Source organism: Corvus cornix, chromosome 2, assembly GCF_000738735.6.
Source record: "Corvus cornix cornix isolate S_Up_H32 chromosome 2, ASM73873v5, whole genome shotgun sequence".
In the NCBI taxonomy this organism is placed as follows: domain Eukaryota; kingdom Metazoa; phylum Chordata; class Aves; order Passeriformes; family Corvidae; genus Corvus; species Corvus cornix.
In genome coordinates, this window is record NC_046333.1 from 146,834,483 (window position 1) to 146,861,689 (window position 27,207).

General features: G+C 43.0%; 1 protein-coding gene across 1 annotated transcript in view; it reads right to left on the bottom strand.

Annotated features, from left to right (window-relative positions):
* Nucleotides 1-21,239, bottom strand: part of NDRG1 (N-myc downstream regulated 1) — a 39,879-nt gene extending 18,640 nt beyond the window's left edge. Inside the window, exons 1-3 of the mRNA XM_010404740.3 lie at nucleotides 21,144-21,239; nucleotides 7,552-7,630; nucleotides 4,860-4,895 (exon numbers count right to left, since the gene is read on the bottom strand). Of these exons, the coding sequence (XP_010403042.2) occupies nucleotides 4,860-4,895; nucleotides 7,552-7,630; nucleotides 21,144-21,211 (183 nt within the window). The 5' untranslated portion in view covers nucleotides 21,212-21,239. The remainder of the gene's footprint in view (nucleotides 1-4,859; nucleotides 4,896-7,551; nucleotides 7,631-21,143) is intronic.
* Between the last annotated feature and the right edge of the window lie 5,968 nt (nucleotides 21,240-27,207).

Below are 27,207 nucleotides of genomic sequence, written 5' to 3' on the forward strand. Positions count from 1 at the left end.
AGAGTAAGCATTTTTGTGTAACATAATTCCTGCTGAGTGTAGAATATTGAAATTATTTTCTCCTCAGTTAGAGACTAATAGGCATTTCATATAATCAGATTTGTATTGCTAGAGCCTTCCGGTAACAACAGTGAAAATCCAGAAACTGTTTTCTTTGCAGGAAGCACCTTCAAGATTCAGGATCTTCCTCCTTCATGCATGAAAGAAAAAGTCTGTTCATGGTAGATAAAACCAAACCCTTGAACCTTCACATCCCACTGACCGCCACAGCTAATTCTTCCGGAACTGGAAACCTGAGTCTAGTTCAACCTCAGTGTCAACTAAAAATAGTTCAGAGACAACAGGTGATCATGCTCCCAAACAACTGGTATAACACAGTCAGTTTAACAATTGGCTCAATTCCTCATTAGCATCACAGTGAGACTCCCTTAATTCAAAAGGGTTGTGCTATTTTCCCGTAGCATGAATTCTTAACGGGAAATACACATAAGGGTCTAAAAAAACAACCAATTCAAACCAGTTTGTTTGGTGACATCAAACCAACAACTTCACATCCCTATTGATCCTATTAAAGATCAAGAGATTTGTCTACGTGATGTAGGGATGGATGTTTTCAAAATGCAGAGCACTGAAAACAGATGGCAGCACATCCCAATCAACATCAACATTATAGTAAGAGGCTCTTCACCAACTGATTTGTATTAAAACACTATCTTGGAAAAAAAAATCCAAGGTACACTAATCCGATAGAAGGATAAAGACAAACACACCATCTGTTCACATCTCTCACTTTAACAGAGGTGCAGTCTTATATTAGTGCACTAAACACAAACATAAAAATACTTCCAATACATGCAATTTAAGGGAGGCTGTCTCAGTTTGAAGGAGCTGGTACATTCTAAAATAGATTTTATTTTTGCTTCAAGTGACCTTTTTATTTTTTCATGAGGTTAGAAAGGGAAGACAATTTGTTATCACACAGGAGGGCTCATTTATTCCTTCCTGTCTCAACCCTGGCTAAGGAAGATATGGATTAAAAAAACATGTTTATGAACAAGTTGTTTTCTGAAGTACGAAATATGCAACCAAAATATCTCAGATATCTAAAAAGGAAAACTGCACATGCACACTGCACATTTTGCTAAATATTTCATATTTTATATTTTAAGTAAAATACTGCATTCCATCACAATTATTTTAAAGCTTTCAAATATACTTAATCCTAAATTACAATCTCATGCTTTTATTTTAATTCATAACATTATGACTGTTAAATACAACTCCCTTCTTTTGCCTTAGGACTGAGGAAAAAGCTTTGGAGCTTTGAAAGATTTAAATAGCTTTTAAATTGCTAGGAGACTGTATATTTTAAATTCATATTACTTAAGAACTTTACTATAGTAACACCTGCATAGGCTATTTTTTCAATTATCTTTTTCAATTTGCTGCAGATTGAAAAATATTTGAGCTTTTAATGTGGTATTTCAATGTCAAGTTTCAAACCCCCTTTGCCCTGAAGTTCTTTAGCATTTTCTCCCTAGCTTTTTCTACTCTAAAATAGAATTACAATTCATATGCTTGTTTTTTCCTAAAACCCCAATGCCTACATTTCCATTTATTTTTCTTTTTTTATTTGTTGACATTTCTATTCTAAACTAGCTATATTAAGAAAAAAGTTCCCCAAATCAGGCTGGGAGTCAGGTACATTAGCAAGGATGATGACTTCAGATGTAAATGTAAGTGACCCTGCTAAGGTGGAAGCCAAGAACAAAAACTTTGGTGCAGGAGCTGATGCAGATTATTGTGATAGCTCTGCCCAGGGATTCTTCCTAGTCTGATTAGCACTGGGTCACCCTGCTCTGCCAAGTACAAAACCACAGCCACCCCCATCCCTTTCCTTCAGTGTCCCAAAAGGATGAGGAAATCCACACAGCAGACTGCAATGCCCCAAACCACGTCCACCGGTGCCAGCGGGAATCCCACCCCCTCCTGCCACGTGCACCAGCTGATTCATCTCCCCTTGCAGGGCAGCTCTTCCCTTCTCCCCAAGCAGGCAGGAGGAAGGAGGAACTAAAGCAGAAACAGATCTTGCATACCTATAGATACGAATGGCCAAGAGCCATGGATTGCAAGGGACAAACTCATCTCTGCCACCTACAGCTGCCACACAGCTCCAAGTTTTGCTGAGTTTCTGAGCAAGCAGAGTCCTGATGGACTGAAACACAGAGCTGGGAGAATACACACAGTGATGAGGAGCCAGGTCTCCACTGGCTCCAATGCTACCGAGCTAGAGCATACACAAATACACCAAACTGGAAATACAGCTAAAATGTGCTTGGCGTGAAGACAACAAAGCCACACAGGCCAGAGTGCCCTGCACCGGTTTATCATCAATTATGCTAAAACAGGTTTGGCCAGGAACACTCTCCCTCTTGAGACACAAGGGACCTTTACTTCAATTTTCAGGTAGGTGCCACAGACAGACATAGTAACAGACAAATTGCTGACTAGAAGTTGTTCAGAGCTGTCAGGTCTTTCATCTCTGGTCTTGGCCATCCCTTGGTAACTTCACAAAGACTTTCCCCCAGAGAATAACTATGGACATGTCTTGCAACATGTGCTTTCAGAAGAGCAATACCCCACTATACAGTGGCTTACTTTAAAAATGGAAAGCTATGTTTAACTCCAGTCTGTCTAAAACTGCATGTGAAGTAAGAATCTATTTTTTGGTAAACCTGAGTAACTATGTAAAATTTAGTCTTGGAAGGAAAACACCTCACAGACAGCTCTTTTTACTGTTCAGGGGCAGAAACAAAGTCATTAAGTGAACACTGCTTAACTTGTTCCCAGAATGATGGACCAAGTTGCAGTGGCTTTGGTGGACACCCATACCCATACACAGGCATTAAATAAGCAGCTCCATCCTGCCAAGCACCAATACCTTCCTTCCCTGGCCAAGCCCATCCTCTTCCCAAGTGGTTCATGGGAGAGGTTGCTCAGTAAGAGCACACTTCAGCTTCAGTCTCAGTCCTGGAGTGACCTGGGTGCCCTAGGGCCACACATGAACTTCTCTAATGAACCAAGCAATCACATCTCTCATAGCAGCTCCAAACAACTTTTTCCACAAATCAACAAAAAAAGAACTTAAAGAAAAATAGGGAGGGCACTTGTGGCTTTGAGGACCAAAGCTAAACCTCCTTTACAGTCACAGTTCTTAACAAAATGCAGTGAGACTCTTCCACATTTTTTCTTTCTGAACTAGAACAACCAAAGATTAAACTCTTAACAAAGATAGATCATTAAAAAAAGTAAGAGCTGGCAGAACAGAGCTAAATGACAAGAACCACTGCTCTGGATTAGTGACAGTTAATCCAAAACACGGAGAAAAGAAAAGCAAAAAGGCTTAGCGAATTTGATCTTGCAAGTTTAAAAAAAATCTATATATACACACATGGTTTACAAACCAAGCAATTTATTCTAAGAATAGAAATGAAATATGGGTCAATTCTGGATTCTTAATCAAAATACCGCAGTATTCCTGTTAGCAGACTTAATCTGGGATTCAATTTATTTAGACCAAGTGATCAATCTGGACCCAAACAGAAAGCTTCTCCCATGCTGTGCACAGTCCTGCAAGAAGCTGCATGGTGACAACTTTAACTTATATTTATCAAGATTTCAGGTACTGGATTTCATTAGAAAAGATGAGGGGGAAGATGCAGGATTAGTGTAAACTACAGTTTTGCTATAGAAGTAAGAACCATTGAAAGATGAAAAAAATGTCCAAGACAGCTGTCTCCCTTGGTTTCCAAGGAAAACTGAATTTGTGCTGTATTTTTTAAGCAATTGGCACAACATTGAATAAAAATACAGACAGATGCTAATAAAGTACAACATGCAGTAAAGTAGAGAAGGGTTATTTTCTTGAAGGACTTGAACAGAGGCTAGAACAATTTAATAGCTTTCCTTATTCCTTCAGAGTTTGCCTCCATTTCTACACCCCCTGATAAAAATTAGACACCCAGTGAGCCTCTTTTCCCAACACATACTCCTTGTCCTCAGCAGTGGGAAAACACCACTCACACTGCTTGTCAAGGCAGGTACACCCTCCCTGCTCTCCATCCCACTTCAATCCAGCCTGACTCCTGCAACCATGCAATTCCTTAATCTCAGCTAAGAACCAGCAAGGACAAACTTCTCTGTCAAAAGCCCAAATAACAATAAAATTAGAGGATCCAGGAGAGTTACCAAGTCATTTCTCAAAAGCATGACACTCAGGGAAAGTGAAGGGCCATTATGTGACCTAGTGGTGTGCTATGAACTTGTATGTTCTGACTTTAAATAAAAATACAGAGACACCATCACTCCTATTACTGACAAAATTTATTGCTTAGCACCTTCCACCACTCCACAGGCCTCAGGAATATTTTGGAAAATTTCAACAGCATAACGGGATGCGCCCAGAGGAACATTTCCTCTGAGGAAATGCATGCACATTGCTAATGAAAGCAAATTAACAGGGGAAAGTGTGTGTCCATGTGGGAGGGGAATATATTGTTTTCACTACCACTGCCAAAGATTCTCATTCTCTTAGCAGGAATAGAACTGCTTGCAAACCAGCCACCTCCTTTGACTAAAACTTTCTCAGTTCCAGTCTGAAAAGGCCCCCCGTGGTCCCCTTCACATCGCTACAGCACAGCCCCATTCAGACCCCTCTCCCACAGTAACAACATTCCTGGCAAGCAGGCAGTCCCTTCTGGTCACATCTTGCTGTTTTCTCAAATGTCAATTCAATCTCCCCTCTTGCAAAAAGGAAAAAAAAAAAAAAAAAAAAAAAAAGGAATAATAGCTTTACTTGCCTGAACATCGAAGTCTGGAAGGAGGCGAGTTATAGCCTGGGAAGAAATTTGAAAGCATTAATGGAAATAACTTGCAGCTACAGGAATCTATGCTTGGATATGTGTTCTAGCCCACCAGTTCTGTAGCTGAGAGCTCTCTCTGTCCATTCAATAAAAGCTCTTCTGATGAGCATAAAATTCACCCAAGAGCTTTTAAACCCACTAATCTTCATGGAGAAATGAAAGCAGTAAAATACTAGATTACAGACAGCAAAATGAAGGACAAAAGCTGGTGCATCCTCAGTTATTGTTAAATCTCTGAGCAATACACTCAAAAGGAGCAGTAAAACACTGAACTTTTCTGCATCACTTATTGTAGCAATGGGACAGCCAACAGCCTCAGTCCTGCCTGGGATGGGAAGTCTTTGTTCAAGAATGCATTGAACACTTGCAACTCAGTTAAGCAGTCATCACTGGAACATGGTTACATGATATGGAAGGTGGAAAGGGTCTTATTCCAACCCAACTTAGTCTTTGCAGTGTTTGGGAGGCTGGATGGACACGGAGAGGTCCATTCCAACCTGTCAGATGCTATAGCTGCTAGTGACAAGCTCCTGCACCAGCCAAGGATCTCCACCAGGAAAGGAGTTAGGTGACAACCTCCCCACCTCCAGGAGTCTACAAGGCTTATAGCTTCAAAGTGTCTTGTAGTTACCCCCTTTTGTTAAGGGACAAGAAAGAAATCAAACTCTTATTTCCACTGCAGGGCTGAAAATAGAGGGAAGAGCAGCCAAGCAAACATTTTATGCTGCAAAGTGCAAAAGAGGCCAAAGCTTGAAAAATAATATTGAGATAAAAAGGAAAGCTTAGAATCCTGGCAAGGAGGTCACTCAGCCTCAGAAACCCAGGTAAATTAAGGACAGATGTCAGAAGCACTATAGCTGCTTTCTTAGGCAATACCATCTCAGATGGGGGACCCTCAAAGCACTGCAGTACAACCTGTAGTTCTCACAGCTGTAACTTTTAGGCAACTTGGCACAGTCTTGGACATGCAAACAACTACTTATTTCTGACTGAGCAGAAATAATTTTACACAGCCTTAGCTTTAGACAATATGCCGTGTTTTAATCTTGCTATACTGTTGGTTTTATGACCTTTTAAACACAGCATTTCAGCCACTGTTGTCCCAGTGGGACCCAGAACTGAAGGGAATAAGTAAATGTGGCATCTGTACCAACAGCATATGAAATAAGGCTGATCATTGCTCAGGAGCAAAGACTTGGCTGTAGCAGAAACTCAAGCACAACAAGCCAGGACTCAACTCCAGAGTGCATCACCCAATAAGCCACTCAAAACCAGCTCCACTGTCCATCTTAATATGGACTGACCATCCTTCAGGGCAACCCTTTCCACTTTCTCAAAATACACTAAGTAACTTCCTTCATCTATATTAAAATGGCCACAGAGGAAATCAAACTCTATCCTAGTTTGCCCCATGCAAACAAAATTTAAGACAACATCATGAACAAAAGCATACAGGGATCATTGTCAAGATTCCAACTTTTGATCTATGTGCTACAGAAATCCAGGAAGTTAATCAGTATTTTAAGATATTTCTGAACTTTACAGCAAAGATATTTCAGTACCAACAGGACTTCTGCTTAGAATCACCTTTGCTTTGGTAATACTGAACAATATGGGCATTAAAAACGCGTCTTAGTCTCTGAAAAGTTGGAGTGCTGCATTCAGTGGTGGCCAAACAAGCTCTGCTTTCATGCAATGGCCTTGGCAAAGGAGCTGTGTTTAAAGTTTCTCTATCCATTTCACTGCAATCACAAGCGGAAATTATTTTCTGAAGTGTTTACATGAAAGAGGGAGGGAATAAAAAAGGCCATAGCAGACAGAGCAATGAATTCTAGTGTGTAAGACCAGGAAAAAACTCAACGCATATATATACATAATTGTCAAGAAATAATGTCATTGGGAACAGGAGAAAAATCTTAGTTTTGTTTCAAGAAAACGTTGAGATTTTTTTTTACATATTACAGTGAATTTTTTGCCATGAACATACCAAAACAGAGTATGGCTACCACTGAAGAGTCAGATAGACACTGAATCCAGATTTTGTTGATATGTTTTTGAAAAAAAATGGTGCAATAAGGGGTGAAAAGTAGTGTAACAAGGCTCATAAAAAGAAAAGCTGGGATGTTTCTATACTGCAACTCCAATGACTGCACCAGGCCGTGGGTTGTACACACCCAGCCAGCTGTAACTCATGGCTCAGTGCACTCAGAGGGGACTCAGCCCTACGTCTGGAGTCAGCTATGCCCAAAGGAGATGTAAAGTCTCTCTCCATGAGAGGCAGCTGACAGAGCAAAGTCTATGTTGAGAAGTCTGTAGCTATAGAGGGATGTACATGAGATTGCCCAATTGGCATCATTTGATACAGTTAAAGGCATCCAGAGCTGTCATTATTCAGAGAAGAAAAAATGTCACCGTCATATTAAAAGCACAAAACCAAACAACAAGAACAAGTAATTAAGGCTCAGTTTTGCACTATCAAAAAAAAACAACCCAAAAAACTATTCTTACTCCATCTTCAGTTTCTTGTTTCTTCCATACAATATATTTAAAATAATCTAATATTATGTGCAGTTCCAACATCAGTCCTGACAGAAAACACATAAGCTCTAAAATGCTTTAAAATAATTACCTCCTCCTTCTCCACCAGAGGTTTCACCTCTGCAAGGTGAGCATCCTGGAACTCTGTTGACATGGTCAGTAGCTGATATCTGCAAAGAGGAAAAGAGATTTGTTCTCAGCTTGCATCAAAGATTAAATACAGGAACAAGTAAGGATCCTGCTCCACCCAGCCCCCACAGTGACCCACTCTTTCAGGTTATAGTTTAAAAGACCTCTGCAAGAAGGTTATAAAATCTCTTGTAAAATGCCTCCCTGGTTTATTTATATACACACTCCTGCACAATACAAGATTAAAGAAATATTAAGACTGCAAGATCAAACAGATGTTTGGCAGCTTCAAAGCAGAGAATGCAGAAGGAAACAGGGCAGGGACCAGTGGAGAGAACCATGAAAACTATCATCCCACAGGTGAAAGAAGGCATAACCAAATCTACACAACTAACTCCTGAAGTTTGCTTGAATATTTGTTTCTGAAAACTTTTTTTTTTTCCCCTCAGTGTATGCAAGGATCCCTCACTATCCCCCAGATTTTTACAGTGAGAAAACTGAACTGGACACATATTAGCATCATTAGATTGTCAGATTGATGTGCTCCATTCTTCAGGACAGCTAAAAATCAGATACTTCTTTAAGTGGACACCAACAAGGTTCATGCAATAATATTTTCGAAACTGTCAAAGGAAGGAACAAGATTGCTGTATCCTGCTCTAGGACAGGACTGGCATTGTGATGTCCAGCCCTCAGCTGCAGGAAACTTAACTGGTAACACAGACACAGCCAAACCCCAGGAGAGGTGACTGCCAAGACAAACAGTCAGAGGTCATGGCTCAGGTGCAGTGCACCTTCTGCAGTGGACCAACAGCATCTCAGTTCAGCAACCACATCAGCCCAGACAGGGAGTCAAGAACAGCATCTTTTCATTCTCATGACAAAGATAAGGCACCAGAGCCCAAGGGCTGTTCCCTATGAAGCTGTAATGAATTACTAGAAACAGCTCTTGAAAGATACTAGGACTGTTGTAGCAGCAGGATGACAAATACAGAAGTCAATGTATTTATTACATATCCTTTAGCCTGCTGGAGAAATGCATATCATGTGGGGTTTGGGCACCTTTAATAAATTTCCAATTTTGTCCATCAGCAATACACAATTATAAAACAAATTAAATATTTACTTTTTAAGAAAAGTTTAGAACTATCTCCAGTAAAGCATATGAGTAAGTGTATTCAAAGCAAGACAAGAGGCTGAAACACATTTAGGAATTATTGACTAAGTATAACTGAACATATTTTAATTATCTTCTGAAGATAAACATAGAACTACAGAACAGAATTTACATCGATTCTTTAAACCATGATTTCCCATCTCCTGACTTAAATCTGATTTAAGCCCATCACGCTGTCTGCATAAGTGACTTGATGGCACAGGAAGGGCTGTGAAGCCCACAGGAGCATCCAGGCAGTGGCAGCAGCATTATTTTTTCACTCTGCCCCATGGGTTAACTCGATGCATTTGTCCCTGGGCAAAGATGCTCTGGTGACAGTAGGATGGCTGGATGCTGCAGAAAGCTATGAAGGGACACACTCAGACTGGAAGAGTTAATGCTGGAAAAACATGGGTGTCCATGCACATGGAAATAGCTTTGGGTTTAAGGAACCCTTCTTGCTAGCTATGCAACTGGGGAGATTTTTGGTAAAAATTAGACTGGGGATTTTAAATTTAGAGAAACATTTCATTAATATTTTACACCACCAGTTGAGGCATGAAGGCAGGACCAAAACTGATCCTGTTGCCAGTGCTTGGTAATCCAAATTTACAAGATGACATCAGAGGTACATAAAAAGTCAGGAGACTTAAGTGGCCCTGGTTCACCCTTTTCTCCAGGTTTTCCATTGTGTTTGGTTTGTTACAGATTTTAATCACAAAGAATAAGCACAAAAAAAATTTTCAAAATTTTGAGCAACTGCAACATTTTAGCAAACATTACATGTTTTTGGGATTACAGCCTTCTAGGTAGTCTGCCATTCTATACAGTGAGCCATTGTGCCTGGCAGAGAGGAAAAATAAATGCTGTTGTAATATTTGGAGGTTGAAATACTCATATGCAATTGAACCTAAGTCAAATGGCTTTTTTTTTTTTTTAATTCAGCTAGTTCTGTTAAGACAAGTACCTTAATATTGTACCTAATTCTGCAATAGGGACTAGAAGTGCAGGAGGTTTTTCTATGGTTTGCCCATAGGGGAGGATAGTAAGAAGCCAGGTCCCCTGCTGCAGTTTTCCAGTAAGAAGTGGTTCAGGGAACAAAGCCACAGCTACTGTTTGTGGAATAGAGATGTTTACATGGGGTACTTTCAGATTTTCAGGGACTCAGAGCATTGACTGCAAATGAGCAATAAAACTGTGCCAAAAAAGAACAAGATGGATGCTTTTTATAGCTTTAAAAAACAATCCTATTTCACAATAGTTCAAAGTTGTTGCTCTATGTTTCTGAAAGAACCAGCATTAGGAAGTGCTGACCAGCAGATTGCATGACTGCCACCAAGTCTGCTGAACAAAAGCCTTACCTACACCAAGTTCTCACTTTTGGAAAGATACCATATCTTGGAGCCACAATGTTTTCGAGCAGACATTTCCAAGCTCTGGGTTTTCCTTCTGTGCATCAGGAATACCTGAAACATTCCTACCAAGCAGCTACCTTGTGATAAGGTGGGATAACAACATGCTGTTTGTTCATAAGAGCTGGCAAACAAAGCCCTGCTGACAGCACTGTAAAAAACATCTTATTTTCCAAGGAGAAAGATGGGGAAGTGGCTTTGTACCACCCTTGTTCAGCACAAATTTTATACTTTCTAAATAGGTGCTTTGTGCTGCCCTCTGTTATGTGACAGGGCAGCTCAAAGCTAATGTATCTGCGTAACTCTCCTAAACAGATACCATACAAGCATCTCTTTATACACATTTCAAAGCACTTGCCTCACAGATGCCTTCCAAAGACAAAGTTCATTTATATCTGCAAGCAGTAGTGTAAAGTTGCCAACTTGGAGAAAAACAACTTTTTTTCACTCTGCTTGGCCCATTCAGCCTGCTGAGAGGTCCCAAATTCTCCTCTCCAGGAAAAACCACTTCCACCCAGCAGCCACCTACCATCCTGTACCCAGACACCTGTTGCAATTGCTGCTCAGAGGTTTGTTTTAAAAGTATTATACTGCTAAGAGAAAACTAAATGTTTAAGACACTTCTGCAGCTAGCAAAGTGCTTTAAAACTGATGGCATATCTACCTTTGCCAAGTAGTAGGAACAGCACCAGACTCCAGGAAGCAAGGAAGGTGTGGGGAAGGGTGAAGTCATCTGTGCAGTACTGTGTTGACTGATTTCATTCAGAGGCCTTTCTGTCCCCATTCCAGCCCAATCTCACTGCTCCAAAACCACTACAGGAATGGTCATTACCAAGGCTATTAACTCAGAAATCAGTATCAGGAGCCGGATTATTCTGATATTAAAGGTTCAGAATCTATCTCCCTTCCCTCTGTATCATTGCTGGGGGGACAATCATTGCTGCAGCCTTGTTTTGGTAGCAGAAGGTACAAGATAAATGTGCAGCCTGGCTTGGCATAACAGAGATCCCAGCAAAGAGACTAAGAAGGCACCCATCAGGCCATCCTCAGACCCCAGCAATGTTGCAATCCTAAATACCAAACATTAGGTAATATGCATATATGTGACCAAATTCCTTTCAAGCACTGAAGAAAAACAAGTTCCAAGACCCCCATATCAAACTTCTTGTTTCTGAAGGCACATGTAGGGTTGTCCAAGCTTGTGCCATGGGGTGCATCATCAAGCACGATGGCCTCACACCCATGAAGGGCTGGGGGCACTGCTACCAGCTGTACAGGATTTCTCTGCCCTCACACCCAACTGGTTTTTGTTTCTGTGCTATGATAGAAAACAAAGAGCAACAAAAGGCTCCTGCCTGAGTGTTTCATAAAAAAGGCAATTTCCTCAAAACTGCTTTTTTAAACACTGGCAACAGATTATTCTCCTTTTGAGTACTGATGCGTAGAAGGGTAACCAGAGCATCTTGATGGCATTTTCATCTCTGCAGGCTGAGCAAGCAGGAGGGACAGCAACCACATTGCATATAGGATGAAATACTCATGAGCATCTAATGGTAAAGAGGGAAAGAGTTGTGGACACTGAGGGTTGCAGCTCCCAAGAACTGGTGTTCTCTTTGGAGAGAGAGGGACCATGTGAAACTTGTGCTCCAGGACTGCAGGTGGGAGGTGTTTTTAAGCCAGTGACATCACTCTGCACTTTGTCCCTTGAAAGCTACAGGTGTCTTCAGCACTGTCACCAAAGAAGGTAGGAAGGACAGGTGGCAGAGATTTTGTGTACCTGTAGCAGCTCCCAGAACAATTAAGCAAGGATGAGACAAGGATGGAGAGAGCTACAACGTCTCCAAAGCTCTGAAAAAGCTGATTGGTAATTATCCACATGAGTTCCAGGTCAGAAAAAAAAAACAGGCAGCTCAGGCCTCTGACAGTGAAGGAAAGTTACTGTGATGCTCAAACAGCCTTTGAGCCTTCCACACAGTCAATTAGAGCTCCTCCAGTCACTAACAGTAAATGCTGTAAACTTGTCTGACTGGCCTAACAAACATGGTTACTGCAAACTGGAGAGCAGCTTGAAAAAAAAACTTGTGTCCACTAAGCAGAGACTAAACAGAGACAAAGGGACATCAAGACAAGGCAGTTCATAGCACCCATGTACAGTTATGGGCCATAATACATCTCTAAGTGCAGCTTACATTTCAGGTAGTTTGTAACAAAGTTGACAAATTCAATCTTCCTGTTTGTGAATCCAGTGATTCATTTGCAAGCATCCAAACAGTTCGTGCATAAGCATCTGCCCCCACACTGCCCTGTTTAAACTACTCTTTGTTACAGGCATTGGTATCACGAGGTCCTTTGTGTACAGTTACTGCTTTTCTCTGACATCGTTCCACACAATAAATCATGAAAGAGGTTTTGCAGCAGCTCCTCCCCTTTAAAAAAGGCAAATGACTTTTGACAGTTAAGTAGGATCTGAATAAACAATTTGAGCAGGAAGTTACAAAAGTTGAAGACACTCAACTACCTGGGACACCCCAGGCTTCCTTAGCCTCCAGTTACACATTATCTCAATTTGGAACCAGAAGTTAATAACCTGAGGCAAAGGAAGTTTGAAAGCAGAATGTTTAAATAACCTGACGTTTCAAATGAGAAAAGGTCAGTAGTCAAAGCATAAAATCAAATATTATCAGGGAACTGAAACAGCTCTGCTGCCTGGTGGTCTCCAGTTCGTAGGTGTCCTGTGAGCCGCAAACACCCAGCCCTCTTTAAGCATAGCACACTGCTGATACTCAACTTCATCACTTTTTTCTAACCATTTTACTTTTATTTTCTTTCAACACTGTGAGTTACTCCACCTGCATGTTTTCCTGAAGGCCCTAGTTGAAAATGAGAGCTGGCATCAAAAAAAAAACCAAATGCGGATTGTTAGAATAATGTAGCATAACTGATTTTTTCAAAGCCAAAAAAATAAGAAGAGCTTAAAGTTTTAACCATTTTTAAGTTCACACTTATGCTATGTGCTAATCAATCTGATTAGGAAACCAAAACCTTTCAGCCAAGAACTCGAGCCCTGCGCCAAGTAACAGCCGGGTGAAGCCACACAGAGACAACTGCAGGGACAGAGCCAGCAGCTGACCCAGCACAGAGGCACAGCTGGGGGGCCACAGCATCTCCCCCAGCCTGCCTGCCAGCAGCTGGGGCTCTCTGCTGCAGAGAGAGAGGAGATCTCCAGGCTCAGCTCCAGCCCACCTCCTCTGTCTTGTTCTCACTCCTGCCACTGGCTCCAGTGCCTGATGGACACAGCTCAGCTGTGGTCACTCTGGGATCAGACACAGCTTTGAAACTGCCAGTTCCTCAGACCAGGGGCTGGTCACTCTCCACACACACATGAACCATGCTGGCAGCTGCTCATGGATAGTAGCACCAAAACACAGGGAGCTGGAAGCAGCCCTTCTGTCTACTCAGCAGATGTTGGGCAAGAAACTGTTGCAACACAGCTTGCACAACCTTCTCACTGCAGGATGCAATGAAGAATGTTCCTTAGAAAGCTTGAGGTCCTCCCATATCTCACAGGAGTAGAAGCTGGCTGTGGGAAGGGTTGGTGAGCTGGCCAAGGGACACCCCTGCTGTGTACCCCCTCCCAGTATAATGAGCAGCTATCTCTCCCTAGCTGGCAGGGAAATGCAAAGCTTTCAATGCCTTAGGGCTTTTTCCTATTTTAGCAATCCCTAATACTACCTACACTATAACATCGCAACTCCATGAGGCACAGATTACAAACCCTAATGAAGTTCTCCAAAATTCATGCTTCTTTAGCATTTGGCACCTGAAACTGCCTCAAGTCATACCTCTGTCACAAGTGGTTTTGTCCAATAATGCAGAGTAAGTGTTCAAGGCCAGGTTGGATGGAGCTTTGAGCAACCTGGCCTAGTGAAAGGAGGGTTGGAACTAGATGATCTTTAGAAAGACAGATTTGCCCATTCACACTGCCAGTGCTGTGCTTTAGCTTTAAAGGGCTCCAGGCTGTGGGTGGCAGCACTGCAGGGTGGAAAGGATGAAGAGCAATCAACTGCTTTCCTAGGCTTTGTTTCCTTACGCCACCCCGGAGCCAACCTGTCTCCTTCCACTGCCCCAGCACCCTCCCCTCCATCCTCCCACTGACCATGCACAAAGGTCTGAAACACAGATTAAAGGTGATGCACTGATACAGGACCTGGCACCTGCTGGGCACTGGGGTGTTGGGCTGGGCTTTGGGGGCGGAGGAAACAACAGAGATGTTACGAGGGGGCAGAGATGGATTAGGCATTTCATAACATGGAAGAGATGGCTTCTGCCACAAAGATTATGTTCTAAACAGACAAGAAACAAGCTATTGTTCCTGCAGCTCACCAGTGTCAGGACAAGCTCCCTGCCCCCTCCTATTCTCAATCTGCCATGCTTTAATAGTCCATAGCTGCTGCCCAGCTGCAGCCGCTTCAACAAGTGGGTGGTTCTGTCAAAGTTAGAGGCAAAAACACCAAGATTATTCCAGAAGGGAGAGGCTCACGGTATACTCAGAGATGAGGAATGTTGTCTGGTTCTCTAGGTTGCACCCTTGCAAGTATATAGTGGATTCTTTTTATATGTTTTGCATTTTCACATTGATGTTGCAATGATGAGGACTTGAGTTACAAAGCATCACAGCTAAGGTTGATGATGTTTCTTAATTTACATTTATTCATGAGGTCGTACTATATGGGTTTCAGTTTCTGAGTACATAGAAGACTTGTTCTACCACCTATTAAAATTGCTTGGTCATTACTATTACAAGTTCTCTTTCTAAGCCCTGCCAAAATGTCTGGGCTGAAGTTTTCCATGATGAGTGCATAAAGGTTTTTATTTGTTTGTTGAGGAGAAAAGTATAATTTATGGATATTATTCTGTTCCCATGCATGGCCAGTTCCCTTTTCTAGGATGAACTTTAGCCTTCTAGAGCTTAATGTGAACTCAAACTTTGCACAAATGGCCATTGTGTTAAGAGACATCTTTCATTCTTCCCAAGCAAGTCCCTTTATAAAATTACCCAAATTTAAGCATTTTCACATGCTGAATTACTTGGGACTGCATCTGGGCAAAAGCCTTCCACTGCCTGCAAGCCTCAACACCCAAAGATACAATATGATCTTCCCAAGGGCTGAGCACACAACCTGTACCACAACAGGTGGCACTGGTGAGGGGATGTCTAAACCAGAACCATCCAGTACCAGAATACTCCATTCTTCTCAAAACAAGCCCTTCCAAAATCCTTCAAAGTGGGCAAAAGGCAATTCACCATCCTCAGCTGACTTATTTAAAAGCCTTACCCATCTACACTCCAGGTTAGTGCCTATTACAGGCAGAGAACTTTGTTATCATTTTCCAGGCTGTGTTTACAAGAGGGGTTGGAGTTCTACATGTTCAAGCTTTTATATAGCTTTGGGATTTTATATAAAACTTCATAAAATTCACAGTGTTTCACATGGAAAAAAAAAAAAGTGATGCTCTTGAACTGAATCATCTAGGAAAGATTAATATTAAAGGTCATCATAAAATTCTGCAGTGCTTCTACTGCATAATTAGTTCCATAGCCCAGAATGCCACAGCTTTGTCCAAGGACACAAACACATCTTAAAATTTAGCAGGGATATGTTTTAGTACATGGAATGCATGTTTAGAGCACTCCAGAACTATGGGAGCAGGAAAATGACATCATTAGTCTGACAAGCTGCACACAAGCTACCTGAAGGAAGCAACCCAAAACCCCCCAGCAAGAGCAATCCTTCCTTCCTTTAACAGTGCATTTCCCATCTGGATGTCTGTTTATGGTGTTCACAAATAAAAGTTCCTTTGAAAGTTGCATCCTACTTTGCTGATTGCTTTTCCATTACACCTTATGCCTACCAGTAAACACACCAGTCTATACATAAAAATATATTACTACTTCTTTGCTTTGAGTACCACTGCCTCCACCTACAGAGTCTTCATGAGGGCATTGCAGTTTAAGATCCTCATTACTTAGTTTGTGCTTCCTAAAATTCAAAATTTCTTAAAGTCAGGTTGTAAGAGTAGTGAAATGGCAAGGACAGAAAAATCACACGCACAAAACCAAACGCCAGGGATGGCTGAAAGCAAATGGAAAGATTTGTTTTGCCATGAATTCAGTTTTCATGCTACATTAAGTCCTAATGTTTGGTGTTTCCATTAATTTCTGCATCATCTGTACAGGTCTAGCAGACAGGCCCTACATATCCATGGTAGAAAATAAGCTGAAAAAGCTATACTTTTGAAGCTATACTTAGGTCAGGCAGGAAGCAGCCAGTTGAAGGTTTGGAAAAGTAGTGAATACCCAGTTTTAAAAACAGGTCTTGAAAAGGAAGATCTATATTGACCAACTTCCAGCTACCAAGAGAAAAAACTTGATGGATGAAAAAGATATATTAAAATTTTGACAACTAACTGAAAGGAAGCAGCCTCAAACCCTAAAGAAACATAGGAAACGTGATCAGCCACACAAAATAAGAGCAGCAAAACTGACACACATCCTGCTTAGTACAAAGAGATACAGCTGTGGAAAATTTCTTCAGCACAGGCAGTCCAGCTGTGCATCAGCAAGCACACAACAGAGCACCTCTGCATGGAGAACACCCCCTCTGACGACAAACTTCTGGGCATTATCCAAAGGCAACACTCTCATGCCAGCTGGGAAACAAAACAGGCCTGAACCTGCAGCAGCCCTGAGAGAAAAGTAAAACTGAACTCATCGCCCTCATCATACAACATTTGTACATTCAAGTCTGACACTTTGATAATTCCAGGCTTTACTTTTTTCTGTACTCCACACTTGCTGTTCTGGATTAAACATCAGATAATGGTACTGATTCACATGGACTCTCAGTACTGAGTTTAATGATGTCATAATAGCAATTTAACAATATTCAAGAAAAGCTCTGAATAGCTCCTTACTGCTGCTTAAAAACCACAGCCAAAGGAAATTAGCAGTAGGGATTACCTCCCACTAGCTGTCCCTCACTGAAGTCACCCAGGGCTCTGGAAGTGACACAGATAGGGAAAAAAACTGCCACCTATGAGAGAAACACCAAGTTCAATAGCCATTATATTCACAGCCATTGATTTCCAAGATGTCTAACCCAGATTTTAGTCATCCATAAGAACACATGCCACTGAACCTGAAAATGGGATTGCCTTACTCTTCGTCTTTGAAACAGTTGCAGAATATTTCCCTTAACTTTCCAGTAGCAGCAAGTAATTTACCTAGAACTTTTGGGACAGAGCTTTTGGAGTAGAGGGCAGAGCTGCTCCTGGACCTGAGCAACCTGATCTAGTGGGTAGCATCCCTGCCCATAGCAGAGGGGTTGGAACTATGTGATCTTTAAGGATCCTTCCAACACAAGCCCTTAATGATTTTATGATGAGCTACTGACACTGGAGATCAGCCCCCACCTAACTGTCCAGGGAAATTCTCCACAGAGGCAGGACAACACCATTCTGCTTTAGGTGAACATTCAAAGGCACACCTAAAGCTGAAGCCAAGGGCAGTCTCTATGTGCAATGCCATCCATGTAGGAAACAGTGACAGAATGAGGTGGGTTCTTCTGTACATCTGTATTTCTAGGTGCTGTGATTCAACATGAAAGTTAGATGTAAAAAGTCAGCTGGAAATCATACTTCATCTCCAGAACTAGCATGTCATCCTTGTTAATGCCAAGCAGTTACATCTCCTGTATTTTGGAAGGTTTTCCTTCAGAGCAATCAAACCAGAGCAGTCAGAGAAAGCCACTCTTGTTGCATATTGCTGTGACTGAACTGATCCAGGCCATTGCTTCCCCAGGCTGTGCTCTCCCTGACAGCAAACAGGCTTCTGCTGCCTTAAGCTTCCAGCTGTGCACATGATGTAAACACTGCTGATCCACCACAATTAGAATTTCTATTATTTTTGAGAGTTTTGCAGTTTCTACTTGTGTTCATTCTGAAGATTTTCAAGCCAGCTTTACCCCTTCTGTATATTTTCTTTTATTCTTTGTCTATTTTGAGACAATAACAGCAGGAAATGTCTCATTACATATATGCTCTATGTTTTGTGCTCTAATGAGGTTAAGTGAAAAAACAGAATTTTTTGTGGGAAGCTAGAAGGTTGTCAAAATCTCTTAAGCTGGTCATGAGAAGATGTATGTTGCACTTCAGTCAAAGAAATTGATCGCTTAGGTTTAAAAATCTGAACCAAATAATTTTCCTTCCAACACTTCACTGCTAATCCCATCTGAACTACAAGAGCAAGTTACTTAATTGCCTTAAAACTATTCTAAGGACCAAGTTCCCTTGCCAAAGTGTTCCAAAAGGTGCCCTGTAATCTCCCCATGTAATTGTCATAGTCCAAAAAGGAATATTCAAAGAGCAGAGTACCTCCTACTGGAGGAAAGACAGTAGGGGAATCCTGCTGGTTTTAGTGAGTATTCATGCAATCTACCCAGATGATCTGTCACACAGTTTTAGTGTTCTTTTTTATTTTGGCAAGAATAAAAAAAGCCATTGTGCAAGGTACAAACAAAAAACTTTAGGAGCTTGTTTTCTGGTAGCCCAGGTGCCGGTTCCAAAACACAGGCAGCACATGTGGCAGTCCTCCCTCAGCAGAGGGTGACACTTCTTTGGCTATTGCCTGATTCTCTGGACACCTGATGCTTTGACATCTCTATCTTGCTGTCATGCTGGTAAAGAGGTCAATGAATGCAGGAAATAAGTACACAAACCCTTCTTTCTAAGGGAAAAAAATTAAAACCCTAGTTTTTCAAGACCTTCTACATCTTCCTTCCCCAGCCTGGTTCAAGGTCAGTCATTTCACAGTGTGCCCATTCTCAGGGGAAGAGCTCATCTTTTTAAAAGAGCATGTAATGACAGGACAAGGGGAATGGCTTTAAACTCAAAGAAGGTCTATTTCAGATATTGGAAAGAAATTCTTCATTGTGAGGGTGCTGAGGCCCTGGTACAGGTTGCCCAGAGAAGCTGTGGATGCTTCATCCCTGAAAGCGTTCAGGGCCAAGTTGGATGGGACTTTGAGCAACCTGGACTACTTGAAGGTGCCCCTGTCCATGGCAGGGGGCTTGAACTAGATAATGTTTCAATCAAAACCATTCTATGATGTCTTGGTTCAGTAATTGTAGAAAATCTTGTTCAAAAGTTTTCAAAGTTGAAATCAAGCCCATTCAGTTATCTGCTGCACATTCAGAAGCTGAGGCCTCCAGGTTCCCAAAGCATTATGCCACTGCATCTGTTCAGTTTTTACTGAAAAATATTAGGTATAGAAAACAGACCCCAAGGAGTCTCTCATTACTACATTAAAACCTGCTTTCACTGCCTCCGTGTTTCCATGTTCCTCCTGAACACATTCATGAGTTACTCTTCTTTGAGGGCACGGGGCTCATTAGTACCCTGGGAAATGTACAAGCCTTTAAGAATCACTATTTTTGCTGCATCTACTCCGAGTTTTACCATTTCATCCAAAGTCATTAAATTCTTGCTGTGCACAGAACATCATGCAGCATTAGCTGCCTGCTGTTTACTCAAGTACTTGTGATAAAACCCCAGTCATTCTATGTCAAACTACATTAGATTCTGGTTAAAAGAGCACAAAATTAAAACAAGCAACAAAAAAAGTCCACAAAAAAAAATACTAAAAAGACCAAAAACCCAACAACAGGAAAAAAACCCCACAAAAAGTCCTCCAAAATCAAAAAACAAACACATTCCCAGAGCCAAGTTCAAAGTGCACAGGTTAATCCCACCGGCTGAAGTTTTGATGTAAATTGTGCCTGTAACAGCCAAGGCTAAGAACAGCAAGGCAGGTTTCTCAGATGTTTACCTGAAGCACTTGATAGGTCCTCTTTACAGGTTATTTCCATTGCTTGCCCTCAACAGTGAGTTTTGCAGCAGCTGTGTATCTTTGGCACACTTGAAAACACACAAAAATGCTGATAAAAAGCCAGAGGAAACCAAAATAGTCAAAACACCATGAAGAGAACCTGAACAGAAAGCTTCAGGTTGTCTTTGACCTCTTCCATGTCATTACAATTGCATTTTCTAGGTTCAAAATACAGTTCATATTTAAATAGGAGAACGAAAATCATCAAAATAAAATAAGGTGATAAATACTTCTATCTGAAGTCCTGTTCTGGGGATGGGGTGCTAAATAGGGCACTATGATCTTTGTGTAATAGTGGGTCATGCAGTGACCAATGCCAGCTTGCAAGTGTTTCATAGGAAAACTGTACCATGATGAAAAGCATTAACCAAAACCTCCTCCTTAGCAGAAGTGAAAGCCCTTATTCCATCAAGCCCAGTGCGTGGCTGCGCCTCCACTGCAAACATTCCCCTCAAGTGCTCTGAGCCGAGCAGTGCCTGGAAGCACGGGTGGCGAACTGTGCCTATCGTCACACACGATAACAACAACCCCACTGAAAGAACTGGCCGGACACCGATCAAGGCTGTCCTGCGCTCCAAACCCAGTACAGAGCTGCGAGAGCAGAGAAACACAAGCAATCACCAGTGGTCAACTTCCGTAGAGAAAGTATGTGCCTTGGCTCCACAGCTGTTTTCTAACCCAGCCCATCCCACCCCGCTGCTACCCGGGAGCCTAGACCTTGGCAGCAGCATCCCGCAGCCGCCCCCGCTCCCGGGAAGGGCCAGGGTCCGGCTCGGGGCGCGCCGTGCGCTGCCCCCTGCAAGCAGCTGAAAGCCACCCGTTCCCCCAGCACCTGGCAAAGACCTGCTCGGGGCGAGGGGAAAGGGATTTTGTTTTAAGAAAAAGGAGGAGAGTGATGCAAGGATGCACACTCGAGGGGACTGCGAAGTCCGCGGGGGTGGGTGAATGGACGGACAGAAAGACAGATGGATGGGTAAGTGGATAGAAAGACGGACAGATGGATAGGTAGGTGGACAGAAAGACAGACATAACTCTCTTACTTGCCGTACTCCCGCTGTCGCCACTGCCGCCCCGCGCTCCGACCGCCCTCCGCGGCCGCGGGGTGCATTTATAGCCCCTGCCCTGCCCCGCCCGCCGGGCGGTGCTGCCGCCGCCGCCCGCCGTGGGCTCCGCCCGCCCGGTTCTGCGCTCGCCCGGTTCTGCGCTCGCCCCGGCGGCCGCGGGCCTTCGCGGCGGCTGAGCCCGTGTGCGCGGCCCCGCGGGGCCGCTGGGTATCAGCAGGGAGCCCCGACGCCCACCCGCAAGCCCGGGTCCCCCCTCCTCCCTGGCCGCGCAGTCCAGGCGGAGGGGGCTCAGCGCTGACATCGCATTCCCGGGCAGGCTGCAGAGCAGCCAGCGGCGGAGACCCGCGCCCCGGGTCCCCGGATAGCCGGGGCTTCACACAGGTTGGCGAGGAGAAGGGAATGTGTGCAAGGGCTTGCCCAAGGACCGAAGGAGCAGCAGCCTTGGGAAAGGCTGAGCCGAGGATGGCGACAGCGGGGTCCTGGCACAGGTGGTCAAAGTCCTGCGGAAATACTTCTATATAGGTATAAAGTCCGTTTACCAGAGTTGCAAAATCTTATGCTCACGCATTAAAATAACCTATAGGAAGGAACTGTAATTGCAGGAGGGAAATAATGCCTTTGCACGTTTCTGGTGAAGTTCAGAGGGTGCAGCGGGTGCTGCAAGAGCTGGGTGAGTTTCCCAGCGAGCAACCCTTTGACAAGAAGCACAGCTAATCATTTATTCCAAAAAGAGGCCCTTGCCTGCTGAGCAAAGAGTATCTCTATACACAGTTCTGTGTGTAGCCATCCACCAACAGGCAGATGTTAAACTGCCACGGCCTGAGCTGCTTTTTCTGTGACTTTTCTGTAAAACACTCATCCCCCAAGTGTGTGATTTCACTTAACAACTTCACTTTTATGGCATGTTACAGTGACCCAAACAGATGAAATCCACAGCATACTGTCATTCCCCCTCGTTCAGTGGCCTGAAGAGGAAATAAGAAATTCCTCAGACTCTGAAACTCTGTTAAACTCTCAGCCTCTGTTTTCTCAGCTATATAACAAGCTTACTAAGTCTAGTCTACAAAAGCTTGCTGCTGTTCAAATGCATCTTAGCTTCTCTCCTCCTAAGTCAGCTTCTGCCGCTGAGTCAGAAACTGCTGCCTTTGGAAATGGAACCCTGGAAGTCTGGTTCCTTTTTCACCACAAAATTATGGGACATCATGTTGTGCAACAATAACTCTGAAGTATTAACAAGTGTAGAATAAAGGAAATTTCTTATCTTGTTTTCTTCTCTTTGATTAGTTAATGTCTGCAAGGATGAAAAATATTTCTGAACAACGCAAGAGAAGCATTTGTCATCCTAAGACAGCACTGTTCTGTATGTGCTTTCTTTGTTTTTTGAATGATAAAAGGCCTAATCTTTTTCATAATCAGTTTAAACTGTGATTCCGGGAAACCAATGAAACCATCACAAATAATTTAATTTGCAACTGAGCCTATTTTGAAGTCATATCTTCAAAATTATGTCATCAGGTCAATGGCATGCTGTGTTTGTTATGGAAGATCTGTCTAGCTCGGTGTACTGAAGTTATGGAACGAGTGCAAATGCTTGAATGAGAACATGAGCTTGACTAATTTTCCAATAGATTAATCGTTCCTTCATCTCATCATGAAACAATATCCTAGCTCAGAAACATTCAGTCCTTCAGAAAACAGATCTGGGGCAGTGTCTGAATTGTATGATTTGGCCCATCCTCAAGCAGGTTTTCAATCTGCTGTGCTTGGCTGCTTTTTGGGGAAGGGGCTGAAAACTTCAGAGATTCAGATGGAATGAACTGTTCTCTGTGCACTAGGTGCAGACTTTTGCAGTTAAAAAACAAGTACTGAGTCTGGAATGGACTGGAGAACTGAAATGAAGCGTTTTCTTTTGCTTTGACCTTTGCAGTTTGTTTGTTATTTAGATCACAAGCAGTGTTGGACCCTCAAAAATGCTGAAGACATGTAGGTAGACGTCCCAAGGAGTAGTTGCTTGGAAAGCCTGGTAATCTGTGCATCCAAACAGCACCTTCACTAGGTCATGCACTCTTGTCAGCTATTTTGCTAGTTATGGCTGAGAATAACACAGTGATTAACAGTCACTTTTGAGAGATTGGTGGATTGCGAAAGAAAATGAAGTAATTCTAAAAATCCAAGTTAGGAAGTATTTTACTGTGTGAAGATGTAACTGATAAAGTTTGTGCTCAGAGATCCAAATTCTGATCTGTGCCAGAAAGGAGCACAGCTGAAAGCTTGGGGAACATCACTCCCCTCTGCTTGAAAAAGTCTGCTCAGAAGACAGGTTGGGAAAACAGGAATTTCCAGGCTTAATTTGCCAGTGCCACTGCTGACAATGCAACAGCACAGCCTCAGTGAGTTTTCAGGCCGTGCTGGGCTGCAGGACTGCTCTCACTGCATTCCCACAGCAGCTGAGTGGCTCCTGTAGCAGGAGCTGTACGTGTACAGACGTGTGTACTTTAGGAACTGCTTTGCTGGGGAGACAATACAAGCTGCCACCCACGTGGGCCCTCTGAAATCCTGATGGGTACTTCTACTGTAAATATTATTTCATTTAATAAACCAGCTCTGAGCAGCTGGCATGCACTTGTCCTTTTGAGAAGAGCATCTCTGGAGGGGTGGCTTCCCTGACGCAGATCTCCATTCCCATACCAGCAAACAGGCTGTGCAAATGAACCTGAAACCTCTCCAGTGCTGCTGGTGGCTTTCACTTGAGGTCACAGCACAGGTCTTCAAGTTATTTAAGAGTAAAAAAAACAAGTTCTTTATTTTATTTTACTAAATTGGGTTGCTGTAGGTATCAGGGCACACCCAAGGAGTGAAAGGCCATAATTCCATGCTAGTGAAAGTCTAATCATATGTGCTCAGCCGAAACCTGCCTCTGCGTTCCAGTATCTGGCAGTAACAATATTTCAGCATTTAAATAGCACTTTAAAGCCATTAACTAATCAATGCTAACGAGGCTCCAGGGAAAAGAGGGTGTTGCAAATGAAGAACCACCAGAGTAGAGACCTGATCCAAAGTCCACCAAAGGGTATCAATTCCATCCATTTCAATGCTATGGAAACAGGTTTTAATTATGAGACTATTCTGCTTTCCCTTGACATTATATTTCTTGCCATGCCAGCATTAACTCAGGAAATTTCAGTGGTTGTGCTGCAGCAGCAAAGAAGGAAAAAAGAGTTAAATAAAGTGGGAGCACAGCGTTATATTTTGCAAAAAATATTATGCATTTGTTTAGAAAATCTCTGCACACTGCTTACATTTAAGCAGTGGTAATATTATTAGTCACTGCAAAAGAAACTGGGTGTTCCCTTGTTCTCGCTAACAATACAGGAGGGATAATTTTGGATTAAGCTACATGTTTTATGAAAAATATACTTGATGTTTGCTGGTTCATGTTAAAAGAATTCCCTGTGTGACCCATCAAATATCACACCCTATCCACTGGGAATTTTATTCTACTATAGCCTTTTGTTGTTGTCTTTGGATCCTTCGATGATGCTGACATGTAGCCATACAGATCAGTTGTCCTTCCAAAAATTATTCAATGCAGCTTTGAACCAAAGGCATTGACCTCAATTAAAAATATAAATAAATAACACCACAGACTGAAGATTCACATGCCTTTGTCAGAGATTTGCCTGGTATTATTCATATCCCCACTTAAGTACTTATTTCCAGTTTGGAAACTGCTTTTGGCAGGTTTAGCTACTTCAGCAAAAGCATAGATGGGGGGTGAGTCATTTATTTGGTCTTGCATTAGGAACTTCCTGCCATTTGCAAAGGAAGTGGATTTTTTTAAATATATTTCAGAAGACTGTGTTTATCTGTAATGAATGAAGGGGTTGGGGAGGGGTTGATCTGTTTTGCTTTGAACAGGTTTGTCCCTTCAAGAGGTTTTGGTGGAGTATTTTAGCACAGGGAACATTCTGTAGGAAGCTCTGTTGGTTGGTGTGGAATCTGTGAGCGGCGTTCACAGCAGGACTCAGCTGCCGAGTGACGCAGCTGCCCAGCCCCGCGTTCACCACTCAGGCTTTTGGTCCAGTGCACATGGACAAATAAGTGCCTAAGAACTGGGTTTATGACAAGTCAACATGATGACTGGTAAATATTAAAGCTAGCCAAGAGAAAAAGCCAAGAGAGACAAGGTCTAAAATAGATTTTATGTTTATTTCCACATAAAGTTTTTGACTATGAGTTCCCTCTGAGATGAATGCTTATGGTCACTGAGAGTTTTCTCTGATACTGCCTCACAACCCAGAGAGTCTGCAGGCAACCAGGTACTTGGTGTCAGCACCATACTCAGTGGTGTTTGAGCACAGCTCTTCTTCTAATCAGGAAAAAGTCTCAGCCACAGCGTACAGGGTGGGTGTACATCCATTGCGCAATGCTTGGCTTGCAATTCCTCTTGAAGGAGTTAACGCATTTTGTAAAAATAATGAAAGTTCTTCAAGCCAAACAGGAAAAAGGAAGAATTTGGCTCTGCAGCTCACAGATGTCATTGTAAAGGCAGAGAGATAGCTCTATATCCCTGCTACAGTTGGAAGGGGAATTGGGATTTGCTGCATACTTCCACTCCTCCTCCAAACAGAAGAGGCTCCGATTGCAATATCTGATGAAAACCTGTCTTTCACACCAAGAACTCACAAAGAGAGCCTTCATTTTGAATCTATCTATTGTGCAAAGGTTAAGCCAGCAGGGATTCACTGAAACTTTCATAGGATAAGACAAAAGGAAAGAAATCCCCACTGGGGTTTCAGTTAAGATCTAGAGCAACTCCTTTTCCCAGGGTGGCAGTGGTTTCACACACATCCTGATTTGGTGGCAGCCCAACTGGGGTGTTAGAGGTCTCACTGGTACCTGTGTTTCAGACTATGGGTGCAAATGCAGGGTCCTTCACCTGGGGAAGAATAACCCTGGGCATTAGTACAGGTTGGGGGCTGACCTGCTGGAAAGCTGCTCTGTGGAGAAGGATCTGGGGGTCCTGGTGGACAACAAGCTGTCCATGGGCCAGCAGTGTCCTTGGGATCAAGGAAGGCAAAGGTATCCTGGGGTACATCAGGAGGAGCCTTCCCAGCAGGTCAAGGGAGGTGATCCTACCCCTCTCCTCAGCCCTGGAAAGGCCTCATCTGGAGTGATGTGTCCAGTTCTGGGGCTCCTCAGTACAAGAGAGACATAGAGCTCCTGAAGTGGGTCCAGTGGAGGGCAACAAGTTGATTAAGGGACTGAAGTTTCTCTCTTACAAGGAGAGGCTGAGGGAACTGGGCCTGTTCAGCCTTAAGAAGAGACAACTGAGAGGGGACCTCATCTATGTCTATCAGTATCTGCAGGGAGGTGTCAGAGGATGGACCAGGCTCTGCTTGGTGGTGCCCAGAAATAGGACAAGAGGCAATGGGCAGAAACTGATAGACGAGAAGTTCCACTTGAATATGAGGAGGAACTTCTTTAGTGTGTGGGTGACCCAGAACTGTAACAGATTGCCTGGAGAGGGTGTGGAGTCTCCCTCACTGGAAGTATCCAGGAACTGTCTGTGCCATGTGCTCTGGGATGACCCTGCCTGTGCAGGGAGGTTGGACCAGGTGACCCACTGTAGTTCCTTCCAGCCTTACCCATTCTGTGATCCTGCGACTCTGGGATTCTGTGAGGTTCAGGTGAATTCACCACGGTCAAAGTGTAACACACTGATGTAGTCTCAGTTTGTCTGCTCCGATGGGTCCTTTGTATATCCTTCTTTGTCACCTGCTTGCCACTGTGCAGAAGTTTGAACAGCACCATGCACTGTGGCCCATGAAGATCCCTGTCCTTGCTGATGGCCCCAGCAGGGTATGTGTGGTGACCAGCTACTCACCTACCCTCCAATGGTCCAATGGTCTAAAAGAAAGCTGTTTGGGGCTGCTGGAGGATCAGAGAATTGGTTTTGTGGGTGCCTGAGCCTTTTGCATGAGTTTGTTAGTTCCTGCTGGAGGAATGTCATACTCTTCAGACCTGTCCACCTGTTAAA